The sequence below is a fragment of the Diceros bicornis genome, chromosome 17 (genome assembly GCF_020826845.1).
Source record: "Diceros bicornis minor isolate mBicDic1 chromosome 17, mDicBic1.mat.cur, whole genome shotgun sequence".
Lineage (NCBI taxonomy): Eukaryota > Metazoa > Chordata > Mammalia > Perissodactyla > Rhinocerotidae > Diceros > Diceros bicornis.
Genome location: NC_080756.1, coordinates 1,479,141 through 1,504,255, shown reverse-complemented (window position 1 = coordinate 1,504,255; position 25,115 = coordinate 1,479,141). Strand labels below are relative to the sequence as shown.

Genomic DNA, 25,115 nt, shown 5'->3' with positions numbered 1-25,115 from the left:
CATGGAGGAGAGTCAGCACCCGCAGGCTGGGAGTGGACGTCACTGGAACCACCCCGCCTGGAAGTGAGGAGCAGGGTAGACAGATGCTGAGGCAAAGTGTCCAACAGGTGCCCACCACTGACCCAAAGCCGCCCTTCTCACAGATGAGGAAAAAAGGCTGGCCTCATACCTCCTGCCTCCCAACACCTGTCCCTTTCCACACGGTGGCTCTGCCTCTGACAAGGCCTGTTTGTTTGCTCCCTGCAGCTGTCTGTGGGTCTAGGAAGAACAGCCGCGGAGGAAGGATCTCACACCTGTTTCTTTGCAGTGACGAGCAGGAGTCACAGGAGTGAAGGGCAAGAATGCAGCTGTGAGGGGCAGGAGGTGGTGCCTGAGGACCCGCGCTCTCCGGCTCTCAAGTGGCAGCCGTACCACAGTGTTCCTTGGCATAGTTTATTAAACGATCATTACGAAAAACTGTAAGTGGCCTTAGGTGCCCTTTGTGGTGGGCTAGGGGTGAGGGGACAACGGCTTCGCTAAGTCTCAAGACTAAATCCAGGTATTGGGGCTTTGACGCCACCCTGACCAAGTGGGCTGGGTCAGTGAGCAGTGTATCTTACTCCTCATGTTTTGCGTTCTAACTAATGAAGGGTTTCAGGAATCCAGACTGTAATTCTAAATTATAATCTACCCACTGAATGATGGAGGGAGAGAGCATCTTTCTGGGATCACATATCCAGTTTAAACTAAAAGCTAGAATTTGAAGATTTCCCAAATCTCTAACATTTAATCCTGCAGTTAATTTAAAATCCCATAGAACACTTTTTTTAGGCCACATTGAATTGTTAGCTAGTGACACCCCCTCCTCCTACATCCATGCTGCAAATCAGTATTGTCAGGTTCATTGTCAACACGCCTGCAGCAATTGTAGCCAACGTGGCTTTGTATCAGGAGACTGAAATCAGGTCATGCAAAACACCCTTAAACTGGAAAACTTCCATCCTATTCTTGTGACGTTATAGTTTCAGGAGATAAATGTGGACTTATGCACTATCGCTCTTAATCATCCTTTGAGACATCTCTTTATTCCTTAGGATATAATTTATCTACTTAAGTCTTCTAGAATTTTCATTGATTATAAATGCCTTCTTGAAACACTAAAAAATGTTAACAGTTAAAGAATAACATTTTCAAGTAATAAATATAATATTAAATGAGAAACATTGAGCTACAAAGTTGAGGGCCTTCATGGTATTTTCCAAATTCAAATATAGCTTCTTTTAGAGCAAAACTTATCACTAGGACTTTTATGTTGGATGATCTAGAAGGAAGAAATCTTTTCCTTAAAACAAAATCTAAGGAGTTACACAGACTTTGGGAGTTGGTGTGTTTAATAGCAGGGAGAAAGAAGCAAATTGCTGATTGTATCCTCGAAATGTCATACTTTTTGCCTTTGCCACTGTGTGCAGTTAGAAAAAGAAAGGACGGGTCCACAGATCTTGGTTTTGAGTCTTAGCCTTCATTTGATTATCTTTGGGGAGTGTTCCGTGTTCTCTCTTAATATAGGTAGCGAGGTATGAACCCATCACACACGCACAGTGTTTTAACCGAAGCCTTTAATGCTTCGCAGCCTCTGTGCATCTGAGTTCACCAAATTCTCTAGGTAACTATTCTCTTCCTACTCGAGTAGATTACTTTTTTTAAGTTTATTTTAACAGCCAATCTACGCTCCACTGATCTGGAAAGAAAGAGAACAGGATGGTGTCAATTTGCAGACGTAGAGGCAGATTTATCTTTGAACGCTGGGCCATCATGCAGTTTTCTTAAGCAAAGAAGGCAATATTCATCTGGATTAGAATTCAAGCTGCCTTGATTTCACTACTCATATTGAGACAGAAAATCACTTGTCTCTTCTAAAATGATTATATCTAATTTTTTACACAAATATTGTTTCCCTAAATTACCTAAAAGCAGTCAAGTTAGGGGATTGAAAATGTGTCAAATCTTTTTTTTCCTGAATGATATTTAAAACCTATGTTAAGGGCCAGCCCCGTGGCTTAGCGGTTAAGTGTGCGCGCTCCACTGCTGGCGGCCCGGGTCCGGATCCCAGGCGCGCACCGACGCACCGCTTGTCTGGCCATGCTGGGGCCGCGTCCCACATACAGCAACTAGAAGGATGTGCAGCTATGACATACAACTATCTACTGGGACTTTGGGGGAAAAATAAATAAATAAAATGATTTAAAAAATAAAAAAATAAAACCTGTGTTAAAAAGAGCTTTAAAAAAAACCAGTTTAGTTGACTTCATAATTAACTTTTGATATTGAAAACAGAATTGCTTTTCTTAGTAAATAAATTTCTGTCACCAGAGATTGGTATTTAAGATTCTCAATAATCTTCAACAGTGTAATTGTTGTTGGTTGATTCTGCTTCTGCTGGCAGCTGTCCTTAGATTTCAGGTTAATGCTCATGTCTGAGCTGTAAACCTCGCCTTCTTCCTCCAGAGGTTTTGACAGTGAAACATGGAAGGTTGCAAAAAAGATCTTTCCTTGTTCTCAACCAAGACAGCTCTTGCCCTCTGTGGTAAACTGTACAGCTCAATTCATCGAACCTTTAGGTGAGCAAATTAGCAGATTAGTTCTAGCAACTGGAGTCAGTGTAACTCCCAGATGGCATAAGACACGTGGTCTTTGTCAAATCCTTCCTTCAGTGGATTTTCCAGTTTCTGCGGGTGGGCCTGCGGTTGTGGAGACTTTGACCGAGGGTAATCAAGGACCCAGTGATTGATCCACTGGGAAGGTGCTTAACTTGCAAAAACATGAACACTCTTTTCCCAAGACACCTTTTCACATTTTCTGTTTCTGGAATTAGAGGAAAATTTAGAAACTCTAAGTTGTTCATTATGGTGGCAGCCATCCAGATGGAGACCCCACGAAGCAAAGGTCCACAGACTGGCAGAGAGTGAGTACTGCCTCCTCCACCTGTGGTCCTGGGAAGGACCTTCTTTCCTGAGGAAAAACCCACGTTTAGGAACCCTGATGAATTAAACATCACGTTCCCTATCTACAACGTGTACGGGAAAACCCACCAAAGGAGTTTCCAAATTTATATATTTTATATTCAACTTCTCTCCTTGATAATGTTACACATTTAATGTTTTATTTTTATTAACCTTTAAAAGCATTTAATTAAATATGCAATCCACAAAGCATTGTTATTAAAAATGATTTGATAAAACAAATAAAGCAAAAGTCGGATTAGCCACCCCACCAACAGCCCATTCCTCTCTGCAGAAGCAACCAGCACAGTAGGTTCTCAGCGCTGAGACCAGACGGGGAGGACGCAGAGGAAATGACCATCTTCTCATCCACCAGTAGGTTCTCAGTCAGTAGCATGACTGGCTGTGGTTAATCTGGTTTAAAGCCGTTGCTGGTAATTTTGACCAGCCTGCTTTGTTCACATGACCACAGTCGGCTGACTTTTCATTCATCCGAATGACTCTGATTGTGCTGTTGCTGATGAAACTGAGATTTTTTTGAAAGCAAGAAAGAGATGAATTCTATCCCAGATATTTCTCACGTCTGAGTAACGTGATGACTTCTCAACTTCCGGCCAAAGTCTTTCTATTGCACGGTGGACTCAAACGAAAGGCCTAGAAAGCGAAGGGAGAAGGCAGGTGGGGAGACCAGGCTTCCATTTGGCAAGAAGTGTGCTTCTTCCTCGTGAGAAGAGAAAAAGCTGTCAGGGATCCAACTGTGTTTTGAAATATCGTTTTCATTTCCTCAGTAAAAATTCACAAAGTCGTTTGATTAAATATAGCAAAAGGCACTTCCTATAATATATTTTCTTGAAATGTTTATAGAATTAATATTGTTAATGAAAGAAAATATATAAACAATGTTTGTTAAATTGGTTTCTTGATTCCTCTTTTCATAGACCCGATATAGGCTACCGAGTTGTCACAGACAAAGGATTTAATTTCTCGCCAGCAGATGAAGCTTTTGTTTGCCAAAAAAAGAACCATTTTCAGCTAACCATCCATATCCAAGTTTGGGGAAGTCCAAAATTTGTCAAAACCCAAATGGGCCTAAAGCCAATAGAAATGTTTTACTTGAAATCTTTTGGGGTTAAGGTAAGCCTTTTATTTAGTTCAATTTAATTCAGCCAACATTTATGAAGCGTTCCAGTTGTCTGTTGCTGCATAACAAGCTGTCCCCAAACTTAGCAACTTAAAATAATAACAACCATTTATTTGGGTCACGAATCTGCAGCCTGGTTGGGGCTTGGCCGTGACAGCTCGTCCCTGTGCACGGGTCACCCGCCCAGGCAGCTGGACGGGGCCTGGGGCCCGTTCCAGGACAGCTCGCTCGCGCATCTGTCAAGTTTGTGCGGTGGCTGGGGCCTCGGCTCTTCTCCACGTGGCCTCCCTGTGGGACCTCTCTCACAGCATGGGACACGGGTTCTGAGAACATGTGTCCCAAGGCAGGGGAAGTGGAAGCTGCCAATTTCTTAAACCTGGGCTCAGGAACGGGCACAGCCTCACTTCCAATTGCAGTTTTGTGGTTTCCAGGATATAAACTTGCACTTCTTTGACTAAATGTATTCTTAATTATTTTATACTTGTCGATGCTGGTGCATTTTCATATGGAGTAGATTCATAGTTTTCATCAAATTCTCAAAGAGGTCCCTGACTTAAAACAGCCGAGGAGCCACTAACCTAGTCACTGCGCCTCTTGTCCAGTTTCACAGAGGGGAGACTGAGGCCCAGCCCGCTGCCACGATTCGTCCAGAGAATAAATGGTAGAGCTGGGCTTATGGTGCAGGGAGGGTGACTTCTGAGTGATCGACAGCATTTATTAAATTATTTCCTCAGAGCCAGCTCCTTAGGGGAGGAACATCCATTATCTGCATGTTTTATTCCGATCGTTACCCTGGGCTTAGGCACAGGGACTCCCGGATGGGTCCTGATCACTGAACACATCAGCCCTCTTGCTCCAAACTGAGCTCTTAAAGCAAAACAAACAAAATAAAAACAAATGCAAACAAACAACAGTGAAACTTATTTTTCTGATTATGAAAGTAATAGGAGTCCATTGTGAAAATTTTGGAACACAATAGAAAATTATGAAGAACAGACAAAATTCATTCATATTTGGGATCCACCATCTGGTAGCCTAATTTTTCTTTATTTTTTCTGTTATTAAAATTAATCTCATATTGTTGATAGTATATTGTGAAAATAACATCATATGATATTATTAAGGACCCTATAAAACATTGTCTACAAAGATGATGTAGTTTTCCATGAATGGATGTAACATTAACTCCTGTATTATTGCAGGTAAAACTGTAGGTTAATGAAACTGCAGTGAGCACCCATGTATGCCCATCTTTACATGAAGATAAATTCCAGAAGAGGAGTTAACACATCAAAGACATGAATATTACTAAAACTCTCCATGTAGGTTGTCCAGTTGCTTTCCAAAAAGATTGTTACAACTGGAATAACCCACAAGCCATACATGACAGGCAGGCGTCACCATGTCGTCACCACTGTTCACTAACAACAAGAAGAGTTTGTAGCAAGTGCAGTTGTACGTCACTTAACGATGGGGACACGTTCATAGAAATGCATCGTTAGGCAATTTCATCGTGTGCGAACATCACGGAGTGCACTTGCACAAACCCAGATGGTACAGCCTCCTACACACCCAGGTTCTGTGGTACTAATCTGATGAGACCACATCGTATTGGTCTGTTTTGGTCTGTTGTCGACCAAAACATCGTCACACAGTGCAGGACTGTACTGAATAAATGTCCTTGCCTGTATTTTATTGATTTTTGTCATCTCTCTTTGTTTCTTATTAGAATGTAAGCTCTGCAAGGGCGAGGATTTCTTAGTCTTGTCTACTTCTCATCTCTAATGCCTCGAGCAATGCCTCGTGCGTGGCGGGGGCTCAGCAAGCGTTTATAGAACGAACGAACAAATGAATGAATGAGCGTGTACCCTCTGAGCTGCCTCAGTCCTGTGTTTTGCTCAGCTGTCTACAAGCCCACTCTGTGTTCACTGCTTTCCTGAAATACGCAGTTGTCTGGTGTTTCTGTTGCTCAATTTTACAGGAATTTGTTTCTTTTCTCACTGGTAGGACATCACTTTAAGATGGGGCCGTTTTCTTATCTGTCTTTTCAGAGACCTGCCCCTGGGCCCAGGGCCTAGCATGATCCTTGGAAACCTTTTTGAGTACTTGAACATTATTTACTAATGAACATTTTTTATCAATAAGCCAGTTAATTTATTAAGTAATTAATTTTCTTTTTGTTGTTCCACACAGGTAGAAGCCACCAATCAAATAATTGCTATTGAACAGTCCCAGGCAGATAGAAGCAAAAAGATTTTCAATCCTGTTAAGTAAGAATGTCTTTTCTGAATTCCTTTGTGAATGTTTTGGGAAGAAGACCAATTGTTCAATTTACTTTGCTTATTTAAAATGAATCCTAGGGGCCGGCCGGGTGGTATAGCAGTTAAGTTCACGCACTCCGCTTTGGGGGCCCAGGGTTCGCCAGTTCTGATCCTGGGCGCAGACCTACTCACTGCTCATCAAGCCAAGCTGAGGCAGCGACCCATATAGAGCAACTAGAAGGATGTACAACCTGACATACAACTATCTACTTGGGTTTGGGGAGAAAAAAGGAAAAATAAAAGGAGGAAGATTGGCAACAGTTGTTAGCTCAGGGCCAATCTTCCTCAAATAAAATAAAATGAATCCCACTGTAGAAACTAAATTAGTAATAATATGTTAGTTTTATGAACATGTGCTTTTCAACAAAAATAAAGTAGGCAAAATGCATTGAAATAATTGCAAAAAAATTCCTTATAAAAAGCTCCATCTTTAAAGTCATTGTTACAATTATAAACATTTATTACCGACAACCTTGCTAACAACTTTGGTTCTTTGAGATACATTATGGTTAGATCTTTCTTTTAATTTTTCATTTGAATCAGCATGATACTAATTGAATTAACTTCAAGGTTCTGGATCCATGCTGTGCCTGCAATTCATTTTTTCTTATTTTTCAAGGCCGTATTGGTAGATTGCCTAATGGGTTCCAAGAGAGAAAGCATGTAGGACTGGGACTATCCAAAGCAATATGGTGGTCCAAAGCGGGCGTCCACCACATAGAATGGCTTGGAGTGAGATTTGCTTTTTGACTGGTTTGGCCGGGATGCAGTGAGATGTCTCAGGTTTTGACCCTGAGTCAGCCCCATAGGGCTGGACAGGAGATGGTCCTACAGCCGGGACAGACCAGCAGGAGCTCAGCCTGGCACTCGAGTGGGAGCCAAGTGCACAGACACGGCACTACACTTGCCTGGTGCATCTGGGCCTCCCTGCCCGGGCAGGCCGGGTGTGGGCCTCCCTGTGAGCAGGCTGCCTCCCACAGCCAGGCCAGGAGAGGGCAGGTACGGGCAGCATGCGAAGGAGGTCACCGAGAACCTAGAGAAATGGCTCAGTCAGGAGGCCAGCGCTGCAGCCACAGCAGCAGAGGCTCAAACAAAGGTGTCTTTTCTCCCCGTTGTGGAGGCGAAAGAACCGTGTGTGGCGTGGGGAGCACATGGCCCTTCTGGGTCAGAAACGCTGGCTTGCGTTTCTAGATAAGCATTTCTTGCCGCTCAGGGGTCATTCCGTGGCCTCCCCTGGCAGCTGGTCCTGACCACGCTGGGGGTGGTTTATTAAAGACCAGTGACTGGGATACACCGTCCTCATGGTGATGAGAACAGGGCAGCGCACATACTTGAGGATCCACGAACGCGTCACATACGATCAGAGACTGCGTTCTCTCAGTCTCCTGGTATTTCTGCTGTTTGTTTCAGAGTCGAATTGCTGGCCGACCAGGTCACCAAAGTCATGCTGGGCCGGTTACACTTCAGCGAAACCACAGCAAATAACATGAGGAAGAAGGGAAAACCAAATCCCGACCAGAGGTACTGGCATCCCCATGAGTTCCTGGGGTGGCCAGGCTTTATCCAACCGGCCAGAGCCCTTCACAGGCCCCTCTGATCCTCCTCTCCACCTCCCTTGGCCACTTTCCTCCCCTCCCTGATCCTCTCAGTTTATTGCCCAACCATTTACCTTAGTCGTCTTCTTCTGTCCCCCTCTTCTGCCAGCCCTCTCTGCCTGCCTGGTTCCCTCCAGGGCTCTCCAGGGTGATGGCACATGAAGCCTTATTCCTGATGGAAGGCTGAGGATTGCCCGCAGTGCTCACACCTGTGTGCTGGTCACCAGCACAATGCCTGGAGTCCTGGAGCTCCCCTGCAGCCTTTTCGATTAAAAAAGAAAATAAATTCTCATTGGTGACTTAGGCCTGTGGATCTCATAGTGCAGTCCCAGGACGAGCAGAGATGACATCACCCAGACACTTATTACAAATGCAAGTGCTCGGGCCTCACTGAAGACCTACTGGATCAGAACCTCTGGTGGTGGGCCCAGCAGTTTGTATTTTGACCAGCCCTCCAGGTGGCTCTGATGCACGCCTCAAATCCGAGAACCACTGGTTTTAGAACATGGGTTTTAGAGTCGGACAGAGTTGAGTCTGAATATTTGATACTGACTGCTCTTTACTGGCGGGGTGGCCTTGGACATGTGACTCAACCTCTCTGAGACTCATCTTCCTGTTCTGTAAAATGGGGACGACATCCATATCCTACTCCAATAGGGCTGTTTTGGGTTCTGAATGAAATAATGTACCTCAACTGCTCAGCCCAGAGCATGACATTTTGAGTGCTCAGCAGATGGTAGCTGACAATAATAATGATGACAATGATTACTATTGCTGATGTACTTTAGATACAGGGGAGAATCTCATTCTCTAGGGCCTGGAGGATTTGCAGAGGGTTACAGAGGAAGCTGGAGCAGTACTTTCACATAGTTCTTACAGCAAAAGCCTCTCTGAGGGGGATAGTTTCTATTTTGACTTTCAAGGAATGGTCTGATCTTAACAGTGTCTCATTGACGGTACGTGTGAAGAAGCAATTGAAATAACAGTGATGAAAATTGTCTTGGGAGCAATTGGAAGGGAGGGTCCAAGCCTTTGACTAAAGTCATGACCGGAGGCTGTGGAAGGCACAGGGTGCGTGGCCAAGAGCAATCGGGATGGGAAGGATCCATGTGGTTGGGCAAGCCCTACAAGGTCGTCCTCCACAAGGCCCAGGATGTATGGCTTGGGTGGCTCTGGACAAACGGGCCTCTGAGGTGCTTCCGGTTGTGCACGTGGTTGTGAGTAGTGCTGTGCAAAGGGCCCAGGAATGCAGCGGGCGAGGCCTGCACCAGGTTGGCACAGATAGGCTGAGCCCAGGCCCCAACCGTGCCTCCCAGTGAGGGCTGCTTTGGGGCCTGCAAACAGCTCAAAAATACCTCCAACTGGGCAAAGGGCAGACCCAGGACCACCGTGGGTGAGTCAATTGCTCTCTCGGTTCCCAGGAGGGGCAGCTTAGAGCAGAAGAGAAAATCTCTAAGTACGCAATCTTTAAATGTGAAAAATGATCGAGGTAAAGTGCTATTGATTAACTGTTGAGCGGTATTTGATGGCATAAATTATGTCTCTGTGCCCTGACGTATTGGTCTCGGTCTGCTGTTTCTCAATTAGATACTTCATGTTGGTGGTTGGACTGTATGCTGCTAGCCAAGACCAGTTCTATCTGTTGTCTGCCCACATCTCTGAAAGGATCATTGTGAGGGTAAGCTCGTTTCTTTGACTTTTCTGGCTCCACGTGCCTTTCTTCCCTGTGAGTAGCGTGTGCACTTTCAGTGGCACGCTGGCAGCGTGCTGTTTCTCAGTCACTGCTGCTGCTGCTGCTGAGAGTAACAGCAGAGGCTGTTATTTTAGCTTTTACACGGTAGTTCTCAACCAGGAGAATGTTTGACCCTCAGGGTCACTTGGGAATGTCTGCAAACATTTTTGATTGTCACAACTGGGGGTGCTTCTGGCATCTAGTGGGTAAAGGCCGGGGATGCCACTCAACACATTACAACGCATGGGACAGCCCCACACAGAATTATCCCCCACAAACGTCAGAGTGCTGTAGCTGAGAAACCCTGGTGTTCACACATGTTCTCGCCACTGGGCTGAATAACTTATCTGTTACCGCATTTCGCATTGTTTTCTGTGTGTGTCAGGTTCTTGACACCTAGAGGACCTGCGGCTCGAGAGGGTGGAAACTCGTCTGTGATCACACAGCTTGTGGACGATGGAGCCCGGGTCACAGCCACAGGGTGAGGGCAGTGGTCAGCAGGCATTCCTCGCCCCAAAGTGCCTGGTGACCCAGGGGCACCCGGGTCCCCACCAGCACATAGGAACGGCTCAGCACATTCTCGGAGAGAGCGATTGGTCACAGCTGTGGACCGAGTCTTGGCAGCCGCAGCTGCAGTTGTGTGAGGCCAGGCCACCACCACCGAGAATCCAGGGGCATAAGGTCACTGCGGGCCCGGCAGCCCGGGGGGCCTGTGTCATCATGGGCCTTTGCAGAGACCCAGGGAGGACACGTAACTCCGGGAGGCAAGGTGGTTCACTGGGACATGCCCACATCCGCGGTCACCTCAGGCCTGGGGACAAGAGCTGCCAGGCGGGAAGTGAGTCTCGTCTTGCTTGCCTCGAGCTCTTCTGAAACAAAGGGCCCTCTGTGTAATTCTTTCAGTTCATTAAAAATAATAGGCCACCTAGTAGTGGAAATCTTAAAGTTTTAAAGGCGGTGAAGTAATGATAGAAATGAGGTACAACACTGCTGTGTGCAGACGTCCCAGGGTGAGGCCAGGCTGTGTGCCTGCTGGCTGCCACCTGTGGGTCTGCTCTGACCTGTGGCAGTGAGGCTCCTCCTGGGCAGAGGCGGGGGCCGTCTCCTGTGGTTGTGAGCCAGGGCAGCGGTTCCTGGCCCCCGCTCAGCAAGGTTCAGGGTCTCTGATGTCTCACCTGATGTCATCTGGGATTGCTTTGCTGCACTAAGGAAGCTGATTTGAGTCAAGTCTAGAAACCTGGGTGGCTTATGGTTTCCGATTTCTCATAGGAAGGGATAAAGACAGACGATGCCATTCTTTTCAGAGTCAGCCCTGATCAGGTATCGTGAAGGGGCCGCTCTGAGCTGTGTAACTCATGCTCGAGACAGGCGGTCCGCTGGTCACTGGTCACTCTGAATAATTTACCCAATGTCGAGGTTTCTCCGTGCCCTGCCGGCAGCTCCTGCAGGGCTGTGTTCTGGCTGCTGTGCAAGTGCTCACAGCAGCAATAGGAGGGGGAGCCCCACCGTCTAACATCCTATTACCAAACTGTTAATCGGCACCTCTCATATCCAAAGCACAATGACAATTTAACTCCTAATGGTGACTTTGAGAAATTGAACGTTTCCACAATTCATATTCAGTACGAATACTAAAACACATTAAATTATGCTTGGTATACATTGGGTGTCATGCTATTCACTGAATTTTTATTTTAAAAAATGATTGTATTCCAGATTTGATCACTTTCTTCTAGCCATAATATTTGGTTAAAGAGAATGTCATATTCTACGAGTGTGCCAGGTAATGCAAGGGTTACCCTATCGACAACGAGAAGAAGAATGGTAATAAAACAAAGACTTCTCCTCACGAACTGGAACTATCTTATTGATATTATTTCATTCTAACTCCAAATGCAGAAGTGAAAGTGAATGCAGACTTATGAATCTATTTGATTGTTTAATGTTTAAACCAACCAAGAGAAAAACTGAATTTCAGAAATGGTGATATTGTTTGAATCAGTGAGTTTTAGAGGTGTCCACAGAACACATTTCCTGCCCCTAAGACTCTAGAGGCTCCACACAGGTCTCTGCATTTTGGGTTAGCGGAGCGCAGCCCAGCCTACACTCTACAGAAAAGCCAGACGCGCCCTCATGGGCTGTGGCCTGGGCCTGTTAGTTTGAGCTCCAGAAGGAAGGAAGAAGAATTTGACAATTAAGGGTGTCACAAGACCTGACCACACTAAATGGAGAACTGCAAGTTGCATTTAGCACATCCATATTTATTTTGAGGCCTGTGAATCGTTCCTCCCCGTAGCAGAGATCAGTGTAAAGGTGACTGTGTGAGGGCGAGACCAGGTGATAGTCAGGCCTCCGCAGGAGTGAGGAGACCCAGCTGTCAGAATTCCCCTGTGGCAGAGAATGGTGGGTAGGACCCAGTGACTGTTATCTGGGTTGTCAATCAAAGCAGCTTTAGAAACATATTAGAGTCCTGTAGTGTAAATTGACCAATTTAATAGAAATTAAGTTTTGCTCCAAAGAGCAGATTTATTTCCCAGGTCTTTGTTTTAGGGCGCATTCCCCAGCAGAGTTCCTTCAGATCTCCTGTTAATGCCTAGGCTTTCCTGCAGCTCCATTTTCCTTCAAAAACACGTAATTAAACCTGGTGTGGAGGGCTGTGTTGCAAGCAGGAGGGATGATTACTTTTGTCTGCCTTTCAAAGATGCACCAGGGTTTCCTAGTTTTGAAAACTAATAAATTATTCCAGTTTCTTTTCTGGAAGAACAGAAATGGGCATGTCTCCAAGAAGTCCTCCTTTGTTGCCTTGCAGACTACACTGCCCTGAGATGGGAACCAACACCCAGGGGCAGGGAGGACAGAAGAAATAAGGCAAGGATGGCAAGGGACGGGGGAGCGGGGTCATCCCAGGTGCCACCTCCATGTCCACTGGCTCCTGCCCATTTCTGACCACAAAACGCCCTTCCCTCCCCTAGCGCGCGGACGCGCGCGCGCACACACACACACAGTCCTTCTGGAGTTCAGATGAATTTTTATTTACCCAAAGGATCAGGCGCGGAGCAATGTCTGTTTCCCTCTGCAGCTGGGATTCGACAGACCCTTGTGCCCACTACGTACAGAAGGGGTAATCCAGGAAGTTAGTTGGTATAAAGAAGTACATGTCGTCCTTAAATTTTATCAAGAAAAAGAATCCCCTGGAGAGCTTGTGAAGACTCATAAACCTGAGTCCCCCCACAGTTTTTGATCAGTAGGTTGGAAATGCCCGAGAACATGCATTGCTAACAAGCTCCCAGGAGATGCTGATGCTGCCGGCCTGTGGACCACACTTTGAGTAGCATTGGTGGAGAGCATCTTTAGGCCCATTTTCCATAGCCCTTTCAAAAAGAACAAAAATTGATTTCTTACGAGCTGCCTTCCTCAGCTCAGGCTCTCCTGTTATGCTCACTTGGGTTGCTGCTTCAGAAGCCCAAACAAGGGTAAAGCAAAGAAATTCCAGCTTTCCATTCCAAATTTAGTGCTAGCCTCCAATTACTCTTAATTGCTGTTTCCTGTTCCAAGCACCTGCAGGGGGCGCCACTGACACTGTAATCTTTGTGACAGTCCTCCAGAATTGTGCAACTGCAGGTGTGTTGCTGAGGAGAGCAGATTAAGCGATTATAGGTTGGACAGTGGTTGCTATGCACAGCCGAGTGTGCTGAGGATGAATTTAAGACTGTTCTTCCTCATTTTTGCAGTGTTCATGTGTACATGATTTCAGGAAATTCCCACAACCCTGTGAGATAGGTAAAGACGACATTATTATCTTTACCCTTCAGAGGAGAGAGCTGGTACAGAAAACTTTAGTGACTGCCCCAAACTCACACAGCCAGTTTGTGTCATAACATAGACTAAAATGTTCAGGTCTTCCCTAAATATAGGAGGCTGTGCGATACATAATAAAAGTATTTTAGAAACTTTAATTCATTGTGGTGTTTGATATCAATCAGCCCCTATTGGGCCACATGCGAATACAACTTCATAATTCCAGAAAGTTCTTCTGTGATTCCATTACAGTTTGCTTTCACACCTTAAGATGCTAGAGATGAGAGAAGGGAAAGAAGCTCACGTATTTTATACCAACATTGCCCATCACTGATGAGGACTCCTCTTTGGGGCCGTATATTTAGAAGCTTGTAGATCGTGGCCCTTTCCAAAATGATTTGAACATATTTTAGGGACGTGAGTTTTCATCTGATGAAAGCCAAGTGAGACGGTTGCAATTGTTCCAAGAAATTAAATCTACTTCTGTCTGCTGTTCCAGTATCAAGATACCAATATGATAATAATTATCCCAAAGCTCATTAAGAAAAAAAAATCCATCACTGTCCTATTTTGTTTCCTTGAAGCGGCTCATTATGTTCAGAGTGGAGCAAAATACATCAGCATTTTATAGGGCGTACCTCTGGATTTAGCTGATGGCTCGCTCTAAAAGGATTTGAGTCAAAGCCAATTTGCCATTCACAGCCGAGGGTCTCCAGGGACCTTGGAGAAAAGCTCTTTGTTCAAGTGAATTCACACCAAATAGTGTTCAAAGTTGTTACTTTATGTTCTCCCGCTGCTCTCGTCTATCAGGTGTCAGTGTCAGAGTCTTCCAAGCAGCTCCAGGTTCAGACAGGTAGAAACGAAACAGGAAGTGGAGGACACTGAAAGTTCTTCAACTGAACCCAAACTAAGAGCTAAACTCTTTTAATTGTTGTTTTACATTGGTAACACATGCACGTGGTAAAAAACATTCAAATAACACCAGGAGAGTAAAGAGTGAATACCCCGGTTTCTGTGTCTCCCAGTCCCCGTCCTGGAGGAAACCATGCTGTTGGTTTTCTGAGTGTTAATTCAGAGATAATCTATGCACATCAGGTGCTGCGTTGGCAACGTCTCCTGTACGCCAGGAAGGGAAGGGAAGACTTTGCCTTAGTGCCGACTTTTAGATGGTCAGAATCCTCACTGTTTGTCTGAATTTGTGAGAACCTGCCTCAAACACACAAAAATCAGCTTTAGAAGAATAGGTCAGAATTTTAAAAACAAATTAATTTTGTTGTGAGGGTTGTGAAGGATTCAGAGATCCCTCCTTGAAGACACTTGAAAGTACGGTCCGAGGCTGCGGGGATGTGGGGAGGAGGGAAGGCAGTACGGCGGAAAGTTCTTCAGCAGAGAATTTTATTCAAAAGTAAAATCTCCAGAAATGTGTCTAGCCTAGTGGTTTCACTGGGATCTCCTTTGAAGATCACATTCGGCCATGGCTACGTCCAGGCACAAAAAGGCAAAGTTGGAATCATTATTTAATAATCGGAGGAAGTATAATTCCAGCTCCAGAGCTCACTAGCTTCGTGGCCGTGGGCAGTTTGTGTATCGTTTCAGTCTCAGCATCAGTAACACCGGGACAGTCGTGCAGACCCCATGGGACGGGGGTGTGAGCAGCACACAACCAGTGTATCTGTGTTGTTCCCTTCAGCGCCATCTGTGCTCAGGGAATAGCTGAGGTGTGTTAAATGTACTTGCATGGCCCTTTGCTTGTCAATTGTGTATGCAATCATAAATAAGAAAGTGTTTTGAAACTATAAAAGGGCTAGTTAAACGCAAGGTATTTTTATTTATCTGAGCTTTAATAAATTTGTATTATTTTCTGATATAATGTTCTGGTTTTAAATTATTATTATTATTACTATTATTATCCCTGCAAAAATAGTCATTTTGAAGTATCTTCTTCTTCCTTATCATCCACTCGGTGTAACCGACACATTCGCAGTTCCGGATAGATTCGATAGAGGCTGGATGGTCCAAACCAAGGTGCACTCAGGGGGCAAAGCAGTCAGGGGGACCCTGGCTCTCCTGGGCCACAGAGTAATTTGGATAAGTCAGAATGTCTCGTCCAACATGTGACTCGCAGGGAAAGGCTCAGATAATGTACTGTGCTCCTTTGCTCTGAGGAATAAAGCGATCCTCTCTTCCTGCTACTGTAACTTGAACTGTGATACATGTATGTCTCTTTTCCAGGCCTCTAACCCTGGGCAGTTTGAAAATGACAGTGCTGCATTGTGGCAGCAAGGACAAGCTCCAGAGGCTGTCGTCTGCCGTGGGCGAGTGGGAATAAACACAGATGCCCCAGATGAAGCCCTGGTGGTCTGTGGCAACGCGAAAGTGATGGGGACGATTTTGCGTCCTTCCGACAGCCGCGCAAAGCGGAACGTGCAGGAGGTGAGCGCGGGCAGGCCTCGGGCACCGCCGCTGACACCTGGGCCGGGCGCGCCGGGCGCTCCTGGCCTCCCACGCGCCGGGCTCAGGGCGTCTCTGCGTGTCACCCGTGGTGTGAGCCGAACGTAGTGCTGAGCAGTTATGAGTGCTGCGGCCGTTCGGCATGTCTACTGAAACTGCGCAGCGGTTCCTGCCCCGGAGAAGGGGTTTACCAGACAGGAGCAGGGGCAATGACAGCAGGGCGCCGGCTTCGCCAGCAGGAAGCCTCTGACTTATCTGCCGCAGGCCGTCGCGCTTCCTTCCACGCGCTGTCATCCGCTGGAGCTCGCCTCTCCTTCCCAGCTCCAAGTTTCCATCTCCCTGCTCACCGTCCGAGCACTGTCCTGGGCCTCTCCAGCCTCTTCCTCCCTGAGTCCCTGGACCAGCCCTGCCAGCCGTTGTCTTCCCCTTCATCCTCTTTCTCTGAGGAGCAGCTAGAGAAGTTCCTCCTCCTCAGTTGGGCCCTCGGTCAGTCCCACCGCCCAAGCTTCCCATCAAGACCTTTTCCCTGCGTGGAGAGGCAGCCGCCTAGTGGAAATCAGAAATCAGGCCTAGAAATCAGGAGGCTGCTCCTCGGTTTGGGGCTTGCCCCAGTAACGTGACCTCGGATAAAACTCTTAACCTCGCCAAAACTCGCTGTCTCCATCTCTAAGATGGAAATGATGCCTCTCTGCCTGACCCCACCGAGTCTTATATTTTTTTAACCCATTGAGGAAGTAAGTCCTGAATTGTCTTAGAAAGTTGCAACTGCACCCTAAGGGGTTCGGATGAAGGTACCAGGTCGCCCCTGGTCCAGGCTCTTCTACCATTTAATTCTGTTCCCTTCGCTGCTGCTGCCACCTGCCCGCCTGCTCTCTCCTTGCTTCTCCTGGAAGCATTTCTGAGGCTGTGGCAGAAGGGTGTTTTTAAACCTCCTTTCCTTACTTGTTTTTAGTTAACAGGAGACTTAATCTGTAAATGCTTGGCCATTCTTCCAGGCTGCATTCGTTTCCCAGTGCAAATCTGCACTGGTTTTTCTAAACCGGCCAAGGAATGTCCTCGTTTGCTGAGAGAATTCCAGAGAATGGTTGTAATTGTAGACTTGTACACCAATGGTGAAGCCACGGTTCGCGTTAGGAGAGCTGTGACTTCTAGCGGATGGGACTCAGGACTAGACAGTGCTGACAAGCGTTTCCAGGTCCCGGCCCTAGACAGTGGCCTCTGCATTTTAGAGATGGTTCAGATCACACCAGCTCAGACTTATTCTGCAGTTGGTGTACAATTCCCCGCCAGGTCCTGTCTTAATGACATGGAAGACAACAAGCCCTCTGCTCCCTCCAGTCTTTCCCCAGAACATCATTTACCAAACGTCTTCAAATGGCGCACCTTGTTTGAAGAAAAGGTATAGTCTTAAAATAACAAGCTTCCCTAGACCTTCTCCAGTCCCTTCCAGGGAGCCTTCTGCATAAAGTGAAGAGCTGCCCTATCCAGGCTCTACCCGTGGAATTCCTGATCCCCTTGCAGCTCACAGTACCAGGTGGGGATAAAGAGAAGCCTGGTCTGTGGGGGAGAGCTAGCATTCCGGGTCTGATTCTGACAACCACTGGCCCAGGAGCTTCAGCCCAGAGATGATCTATGCTCCTGTTTACTGCTCTGTGAACAGGGATGCTCACGTTCATTTTACTTGTGTGAAGGGCTTTTTCTAAGCTCATATATGTGAAGCATTTTTCAGCTGTACAAGGCTAAGCAAATAGATATTATTATTATTTACTTGTAAAAAATGAAAATTGGGGCCAGCCCGGTGGTGCAAGCAGTTAAGTGTGCAAGCTCTGCTGCAGCGGCTCAGGGTTCGCCGATTTGGATCCTGGGTGCGCACCGATGCACTGCTTGGCAAGCCGTGCTGTGGTGGCGTCCCATATAAAGTGGAGGAAGATGGGCACGGATGTTAGCCCAGGGCCACAAAAGAGGAGGATTTTTTTCTTCCTCGGCAAAAAAAGAGGAGGATTGGCAGATGTTAGCACAGGGCTGATCTCCTCACACACACACACAAAAATGAAAATTGTATGTAACTTATTTATTAAATTATTTCATATTAATACATTTGCTCTCAACAAGTCTATCCACACTTATGAAATACATGTTTCTAGAAATCATGTCTATCCCATTCGCCATTGATTACAGACCAGAGAGACGATGGAGATGTTGACGATGGTGCTGAGAGATGTGTGAACTTCATCTTCTCCTCGCTGTGACTCAGTTTTTCAGCTTTTAAAAAGAGAGCCGTCGGGCCAGCCCAGTGGCACAGTGGTTAAGTGCGCGCACTCTGCTTCGGAGGCCTGGAGTTCGCAGGTTCAGATCCTGGGTGCAGACTTATGCACTGCTTGTCAAGCCATGCTGTGGCTGTGTCCCATATAAAGTAGAGGAAGATGGGCATGGATGTGAGCCAAGGGCCAATCTTCTTCAGCAAAAAAAAAAAAAAAAGAGGAGGATTGACATCAGATGTTAGCTCAGGGCTGGTCTTCCTCACCAAAAAAAAAAAAAAAAGAAAAAGAGAGAGACGTTCTTCCAAATGTGCTGGGAAGCAGACCTTTGGTTGATCTGATTGTGAGCACAGGACTGGAGGCAGTTTCTTATCTTTAATGATGCATGGTGACTGAAGCAGGATCCTGGGCGAGCTGTTGCAAAACGTTTGGTCCAGACATGTTGCCCAGTACTGTGAGGGGGACAAGGAACACAGGTGCTGCCTGGGCTGGCTCTGTCTCCTCACTCATGGCGGCGTGGGTTGCTTTGTGGTTACTAAGCACAGCAGCGCTCTGCATAGAGTCCTGGGGGAGATCTCTGGTGCTCATCTGGACACTCATCCAGGACACAGAGAAGCTAAAGCGGATGAGATTGACACCCCTGCAACTGGAGCCCCGGGAAAACAAGGTCGGCCTGAGTGGTAGCAGCTTGACTTACGCAGACGGCAGCCTTGTGTCTCCTGACATGGCTACAGGGGAAACGCAGGGGAATGTTCCTCTAACAATGGAAATGAGCCAAATCAGGGTGGAAAGGAGGTGCTGGAACCAAACGGGCGTGAAGAACGTCCATGTCATGCCAAAACATGAGGAAGTGGAAAGTTGAGTGCTTCCGTCCACTCTGCGGTGAAGGCTGGAAAGGATTACAAGCCTGAAAAGAAGTCAGTCAAGATGAAATGCTCAGAGACTGTCCTGTTTTCTCCCCACCGAACCAGCAGTGCGAGAGTTACAGACAAAAGTGAGGGCTCGAGAAAGTCAGATGGCAGAGTCTGCCCTCAGGGCCACGAGCCAAACGCAGGTGTCACTCAGCTGCTCCTGCAGCGACACTGAGAGTCGGGCTGTGGGCGCAGGGAGAGGACGGATGAGGAGATGTCCCTCCCTGAACAAAGCGCAGTCCCGCCGCCTCGCGAGTCTTCTCTGTGGTGCGATTCTTGAGTTAGTGATACAGAAACCTTGAGCGTGCGGGAGCTTGATGGGGACAGCCATTTGCATTCATGGTCAAAACTTTCCAAGACTGCTGTGGGCAAGATCCACTCAGACTCCGAGCCCAGTTTCCAGCTTCTCACTCAACACACACTGATGAGCAACACGTGGCGTCAAGTGCCGGCCTGCAGCTCCTGGTCGAGGCTTCCAAGGCGCAGCCCTACCTCCAGGGTCTTCTGGAGGCCAGGTGTAGGCACAGGGACGTGCAATATAGGTGGTTATGTTTTCTCCAGGCAAGTCTACAGCCAGTATTAGAAACAGAGGAGCATGCTCTTAGAGAAACTGTATTATAGAAGGTGATGGAGCCCCAAGCCACCCTCAAAAACTCCTTTGGCCCCAAATCTACAGTCATAATACTAGGACCTAATAGTTGTGTGTAGCAATATGTCTCTGGGGAGGATGCATTCAAGGATCCAACTTAGACACCAGGGTCCTTTCCCTCCGTATAGCCCAGACAGCCTGTGGGAGGGCACGCCCTCCTCTGCTTTCCATCTGCAGCGAAGGAGCCAACGTTGCCTGCTCCTTGGCCTCCACTGGGGGCTCATGCAGGAACCAAGGGGATAATGAGAAGGAGGCAGGACGCCCAAGGGCACAGGGAATGGGGGCCTGGGCAGGGCCTGGCTGGTGCAAGGCCAGGCCAGGCTGGCTCCTGACTGACCCCTGTCCTCAATTCTGTCACTGTCAGGGTCTGTTCGGCCATTTCCCCACGTTGTTTCTTTCATTCCTTCTTTCCTTCCTCGAAGGTTTCGGGTGCTGTTACCTGTCAGACACCCTGCTGGGCGCCGTGCAGGTCCTGAGATGCGTGAGACAGAGGCCTTGCCCTCGGGAGTGGAACTTTCACTAAAATTTCAGCTCCACATATGGTCTGCTCAGGGAGGCTCCGGTGCCCGGGATGGTGTCTAGCACACAGCAGCTGCTCATTAAATATGTCGACTGAACGGAGGAGTTCTCAGTGAGCAAGGCACACGGGCAGTGTGCGATGGTGACCGTTCCTTCCTCGCATGGCCTGCAGGGCCTCCTGCTCTCGCCTCAGCCCTCACAGCCCAGAAACGCCACACTGCCGACGTTGTACAGACACCACTCAGGGGATTTGCTGCCTCGGGACTCGGCCCGTTCTCTCTGCCTGGCGTCCCCGTCTTGGTCTCACCCGCTTCCCCCACCTGGGGGAGGAGGAGGCAGGAGGCAGGCAAGAGGGGAAGAGCTTCTGAGGCAGAGAAAATGCCAGAGCCAGGCCCTGAGCGAAAGGCGGGGAGAGTTTGAGGACTGACGTGGGATCACAGTCCCTAGGAAGCTCCCTTTATGCCCCCCTAGGATACTTCAGACACCCCCCTGGAGCTGCCGCGACTCTCTTCGTATCCCCTCATCACCTGCGTTTCTCTCATAGTAAGATAAACTTATGTGGTGAGTCTGCCTTCCTGTCTAGACCACAAACTCTCAAAAGGTGGTCATTTTTCAAGTCCCGACACCCAGTGACATGCATAGAGTGTTGAAGGTGATTGGTGAATGTTACTTAAATAAAACTATGAATGAATGAACTGAACCAAGCTTTCTATAACAGCAGTTACAAAACAACAGTGAGCACAAAATTATTCCCCCCGCAAATACCTGAAGGAAAGCTAGTCCATTCAGCCAGTTCAGTGTCAAGCCGCAGCCTTTGGCGGCCAGCCGAGCTGGTGCAGGACAGGGGGCCTCTACTGACGTGGAGGAGCTCTCCTGCTCACCTGACGCGTGGGTCAAGGCAGGGCTGAGGGCCGTGGCAGGGGTTTTCTTAAAACACCCACAGCAAAGCGTTGTGGGGTTGCTCTAACACATGGGTGAATGTCTGGACGGTATAACTTTAATCACCAGGAGACCATGGTGTCATAATCTACCTGTGTTCTAAAGGAAAATGTAAGGAGCCCACACAGGGCTGCCAACCTCGTACTTGTTGAATAAGGTCCTTAAAGAAAACAGGTCCTGCTCTACCCTCAGTTCATAACAACAAAACCCAAAGGAGGATCCGAATCAAACACATTAAGCTTTAGGAAAAGTCCATTCTGTTGTCATCATTGTCGTCATTTTGCTGGGGCCCAGTGAAATTTCTTTGAGGAATTTGCAGTGACAGTTGGGAATGCCTTTAGCAACCTGCAGGAGCGGCGAGCTCAGAGCAGGGTACCGTCACTGACGAGGCGGCCCGGAGAGAGGCCATCTGTGGGTGGGGAGGGTCCTGAAGGTCCAGCAGGTGGGCGATCTGCTACTTGAAGAAATTTTCTCCAGAAAACGTCCAAAAGCAACTCGGTGATATAGGATCACATCCAGGCCTCAGAGGCTGTTACTTGAACTCGGCACTGCGTTGCCAGTTTGTAAATACGAGGTTGACCCGTGTTTGTTTGGGGTTCATACTGCATGTTCACTGAGAGGTGATGCCGTGCCATCCTGCACAGCCGCGCCCGTCCTCAGGAGGGTGCACGTCTCAGAGGAGGGAAGTGAGGCGGGAGCAGGGAACCAGGGGCTTTGCCCTGTCATGTGGACGTGAAAACTCTGGCTCGTTTATAAGTCAGAGGATGGAAGTCACAACACGAACCTTGAAACTTGGGCTTCTCTGAGGAGAAGAACCTAGGTTTCTCTTACAATAGTTTGGGCAAGAGGAAGGGCAGCCCCGTGTCAACATTCCTCATCTCTCTCCATCATGCCAGGTATTGACTTGAGCAGCAAACATTGAAGGGGTGAAACGTGCTCTTTTTAATTAAATCAGGTTGACACGAACGAACAGCTGAGGAGAATAGCCCAGATGAGGATTGTCGAATACGACTACAAACCTGAATTCGCGTCTGCGATGGGAATAGACGCTGCCCATCAAACAGGTACGCACACAAATTCCCTTTTTAATTTTGCATTGTCAACTCTTAAAACTTTAATTTCTCTGGAGGCTGCGTGCTGTGGCATTTGTCAACATCTTGTTGCTCTAAGTCGTCCTCTGTGAAACCTGTCATCACTAGAACAGAAAAGTTGAAGAAATTCCTATGTCATCTCCACTCAACCCCCCGCCCCACCCCTGCACCCCGAGTCCTGGTGGAGTATTTGGAACGTACTGTTTCTCTTCACTGGAGGCCTCCTGCTCACAGAATGAGGGTCAAGGGGCCGACGACAGCTCAGATTGTATGAGGAGCAGCACAGGACAGTCATGGGACGGAGCGAGCAGTGGCAGGGGAGGTGGGTCGAGGTCAGAGCAGGGGTCAAGTGGTGTTCATGCTCCAAGGCAGGAATCCTACAGACAGAGGGACAGTTTCAAAGCCATCCTCAGGAAAAGAAAGGAAATGAAGCCAGCGCCTGCCCTACGTCTATGCACAGGGATTCCAGGGTATTCACTAGGCCCTCCCAATGTGCGGCCCAGAGTCTCAAGGAAAACTGGAGAAAACGACCCTCTCATTTTTAATCCCAAGTGGCTGTTGGCTCACAATTCCTTCTTTGCTTCAAATGCATCATAGATCAAAGCAAAAGATGAGGAGGGATAAGCATGTACTTGCAAGGTGTCCGGGTGGCTGTCGGTGGTCCGTTCTGATTAGGCCTGGGGGGATTTTCTCCAGAAAGGTCTTTTCCTGACTAAACCTATGGGGTGTTTTGTGTCAAGGAATGATTGCCCAGGAGGTGCGAGAGATCCTGCCTGGAGCCGTCAGAGAGGTTGGCACCGTCACCTGTGAAAACGGAGAGAGGCTGGAGAGCTTCCTCATGGTCGATAAGGTAACCACCACTGGGGAGACTTTGCCCAGAGCTGGGCCCCCGCGGGTGGATGCCTTCCGTGGCGTCCCCATGCCGGGAACGTCCAGCCAGGAGACGGGACGGTAAAAGAACTCTTCAGCAGACTGTGGAGTAAGTTGGTATCAATGATCCCACACTGGTGACTGGTACCAAAAAGAGGTCCCATAAGGGAAAAGGAGAAAGGAGTGTGCTGCAGCGAGCATCGGAGTTCAGCGGGTCTCACTGTGGGGGAACTGGCCCTGGGAGAGGCCATGTGGCCCAAGGGTGCTTGAAACCAGGACTGAGCATCACAAGAAACAGTGACACGTTTTCATTAGACTTTGTCCTGAAAAATGGAACTAAAACTTATGACAGTGTAATTTATCTCACATCCTATTATCTAAGTTATAATTAAAACAATGTGCTCGTCCTTGGATGATTGAAAACTGGATGAAGTGTTGATGTTTTTTTGGAGCATAGTTTCTCAACAAAATTGTCTGTTTGACTTTCAGGGTGCAGTCATAAAGTGGGTCATTTTTACAAATATATTTGTGAGACTCCCCATTTTCCCCAAGGGCTAGGCTTAGTTCTTTGATATTCAGATCATTCTCTCTGGAAAGAATGTCTTGGACTGGCTCCTTTCCACCTGTGAGGGGTCCGCAGCTGCCGTCCCCTCACTTGCCAAGGCTTTGTATGTGATTTGAGTGGTTCTCCGAGATCACATCTGTTAATTCTGTGAAGTCCTGCATCTTTTGCGAGGCTTGCACATTCACTCTGCCGCTGATTTGCTTTATGTTGCATTATTATCTTCAATGCTGGGAGGGAAGATGGACTGACGTGGGACTTGGCAGCAGTTGGAGAGATGTCGGAGTGGGGACTAATTTGTAGTTTGTCAGTTCATGGGGCAGTGCTCCCCAAACTTCACAGTGGACATGAATCACTGGGGGTCTTATTAAAATGCAGATTGCGATTCGGCAAGAATGGAGTGAGACCCGAGACACTGCATTTCTAACCAGCCCCCAGGTGATGTCAACTTTGCCAATCCTGCTGGTCAGCAAGCCACACTTGGAGAGCAAGGTGGAGGGTGCATTTTCATGTTAGGCCCGTCCACAGTCTTCCACCTATAAGCTCTCAGACAACTAATACTTAATATCGGGGTCTGGATGGCCTGCTCAGCCCTGGGTTGCAAGGGCCAAGGGGCAGAAGTCAGTTACTTCCTCCTGCTTCCCAGGACCACAACCTTGATAGAAGAAATTCTCTGGTCTCTCTCCCAGACCTAGGCTATCGCTATAGTCGAGAGATGTATCATGAGAAATTTATTTTTAATAAAGAACTGAAGTTTCCATATAATTTACTTAAAATATATTCAGAGATATTCGTGTAGTAAAGTCACCCTCACTTTCTTGCATTTTCATAAGTTTCTGGGGGTGAGTGAAAAGAGCATAGGCACAGCTGTCAGGCTCAGGGTACAGCCTTGGGAGTGTCACCAGACTGCCAGGGTGGGCTCTTGGGGTTACTCCTCTGGTAGCAGCTCTATTACTCTGGCCGTGGCCCTCCCCTAGAACACTCGGGAAAGAGATTTCTGTGTTTTCTGTGTGGGTAACACCTGCCCTGGGCCTTATGACTGTCACTGTTCAGCAAAATAATTAGTTCTCCCTCTGGCCCAGTATCTTCCCATTGCCAGTTGAGTTGAATGGGGACAGGTGGGATTATTAGCAACAGGGGTTCTGAGGGCTGCCCTCACTTCCCCCAGAAGAGGCTACAACCCAAGATCATTCCCAGGAAGGCAAGCACAGAGCTGGGAAAGCAAGGGGTGGCATTCCTGTTCGGGGCAGCCAGATTCTCCTATCACCTGAGGAGCAATCACACCAGAGCAGCATCCAGT

The 25,115-nt window shown here is 47.7% G+C and overlaps 1 protein-coding gene across 1 annotated transcript in view; it reads left to right on the top strand.

Annotated features, from left to right (window-relative positions):
• The window catches only part of MYRFL (myelin regulatory factor like), a 93,663-nt gene that overhangs the window by 28,850 nt on the left and 39,698 nt on the right, over window positions 1-25,115 (top strand). Inside the window, 8 exon segments of the mRNA XM_058557637.1 lie at window positions 308-458; window positions 3,917-4,112; window positions 6,313-6,389; window positions 7,851-7,961; window positions 9,623-9,713; window positions 15,798-15,998; window positions 22,248-22,356; window positions 23,124-23,233. Of these exon segments, the coding sequence (XP_058413620.1) occupies window positions 308-458; window positions 3,917-4,112; window positions 6,313-6,389; window positions 7,851-7,961; window positions 9,623-9,713; window positions 15,798-15,998; window positions 22,248-22,356; window positions 23,124-23,233 (1,046 nt within the window).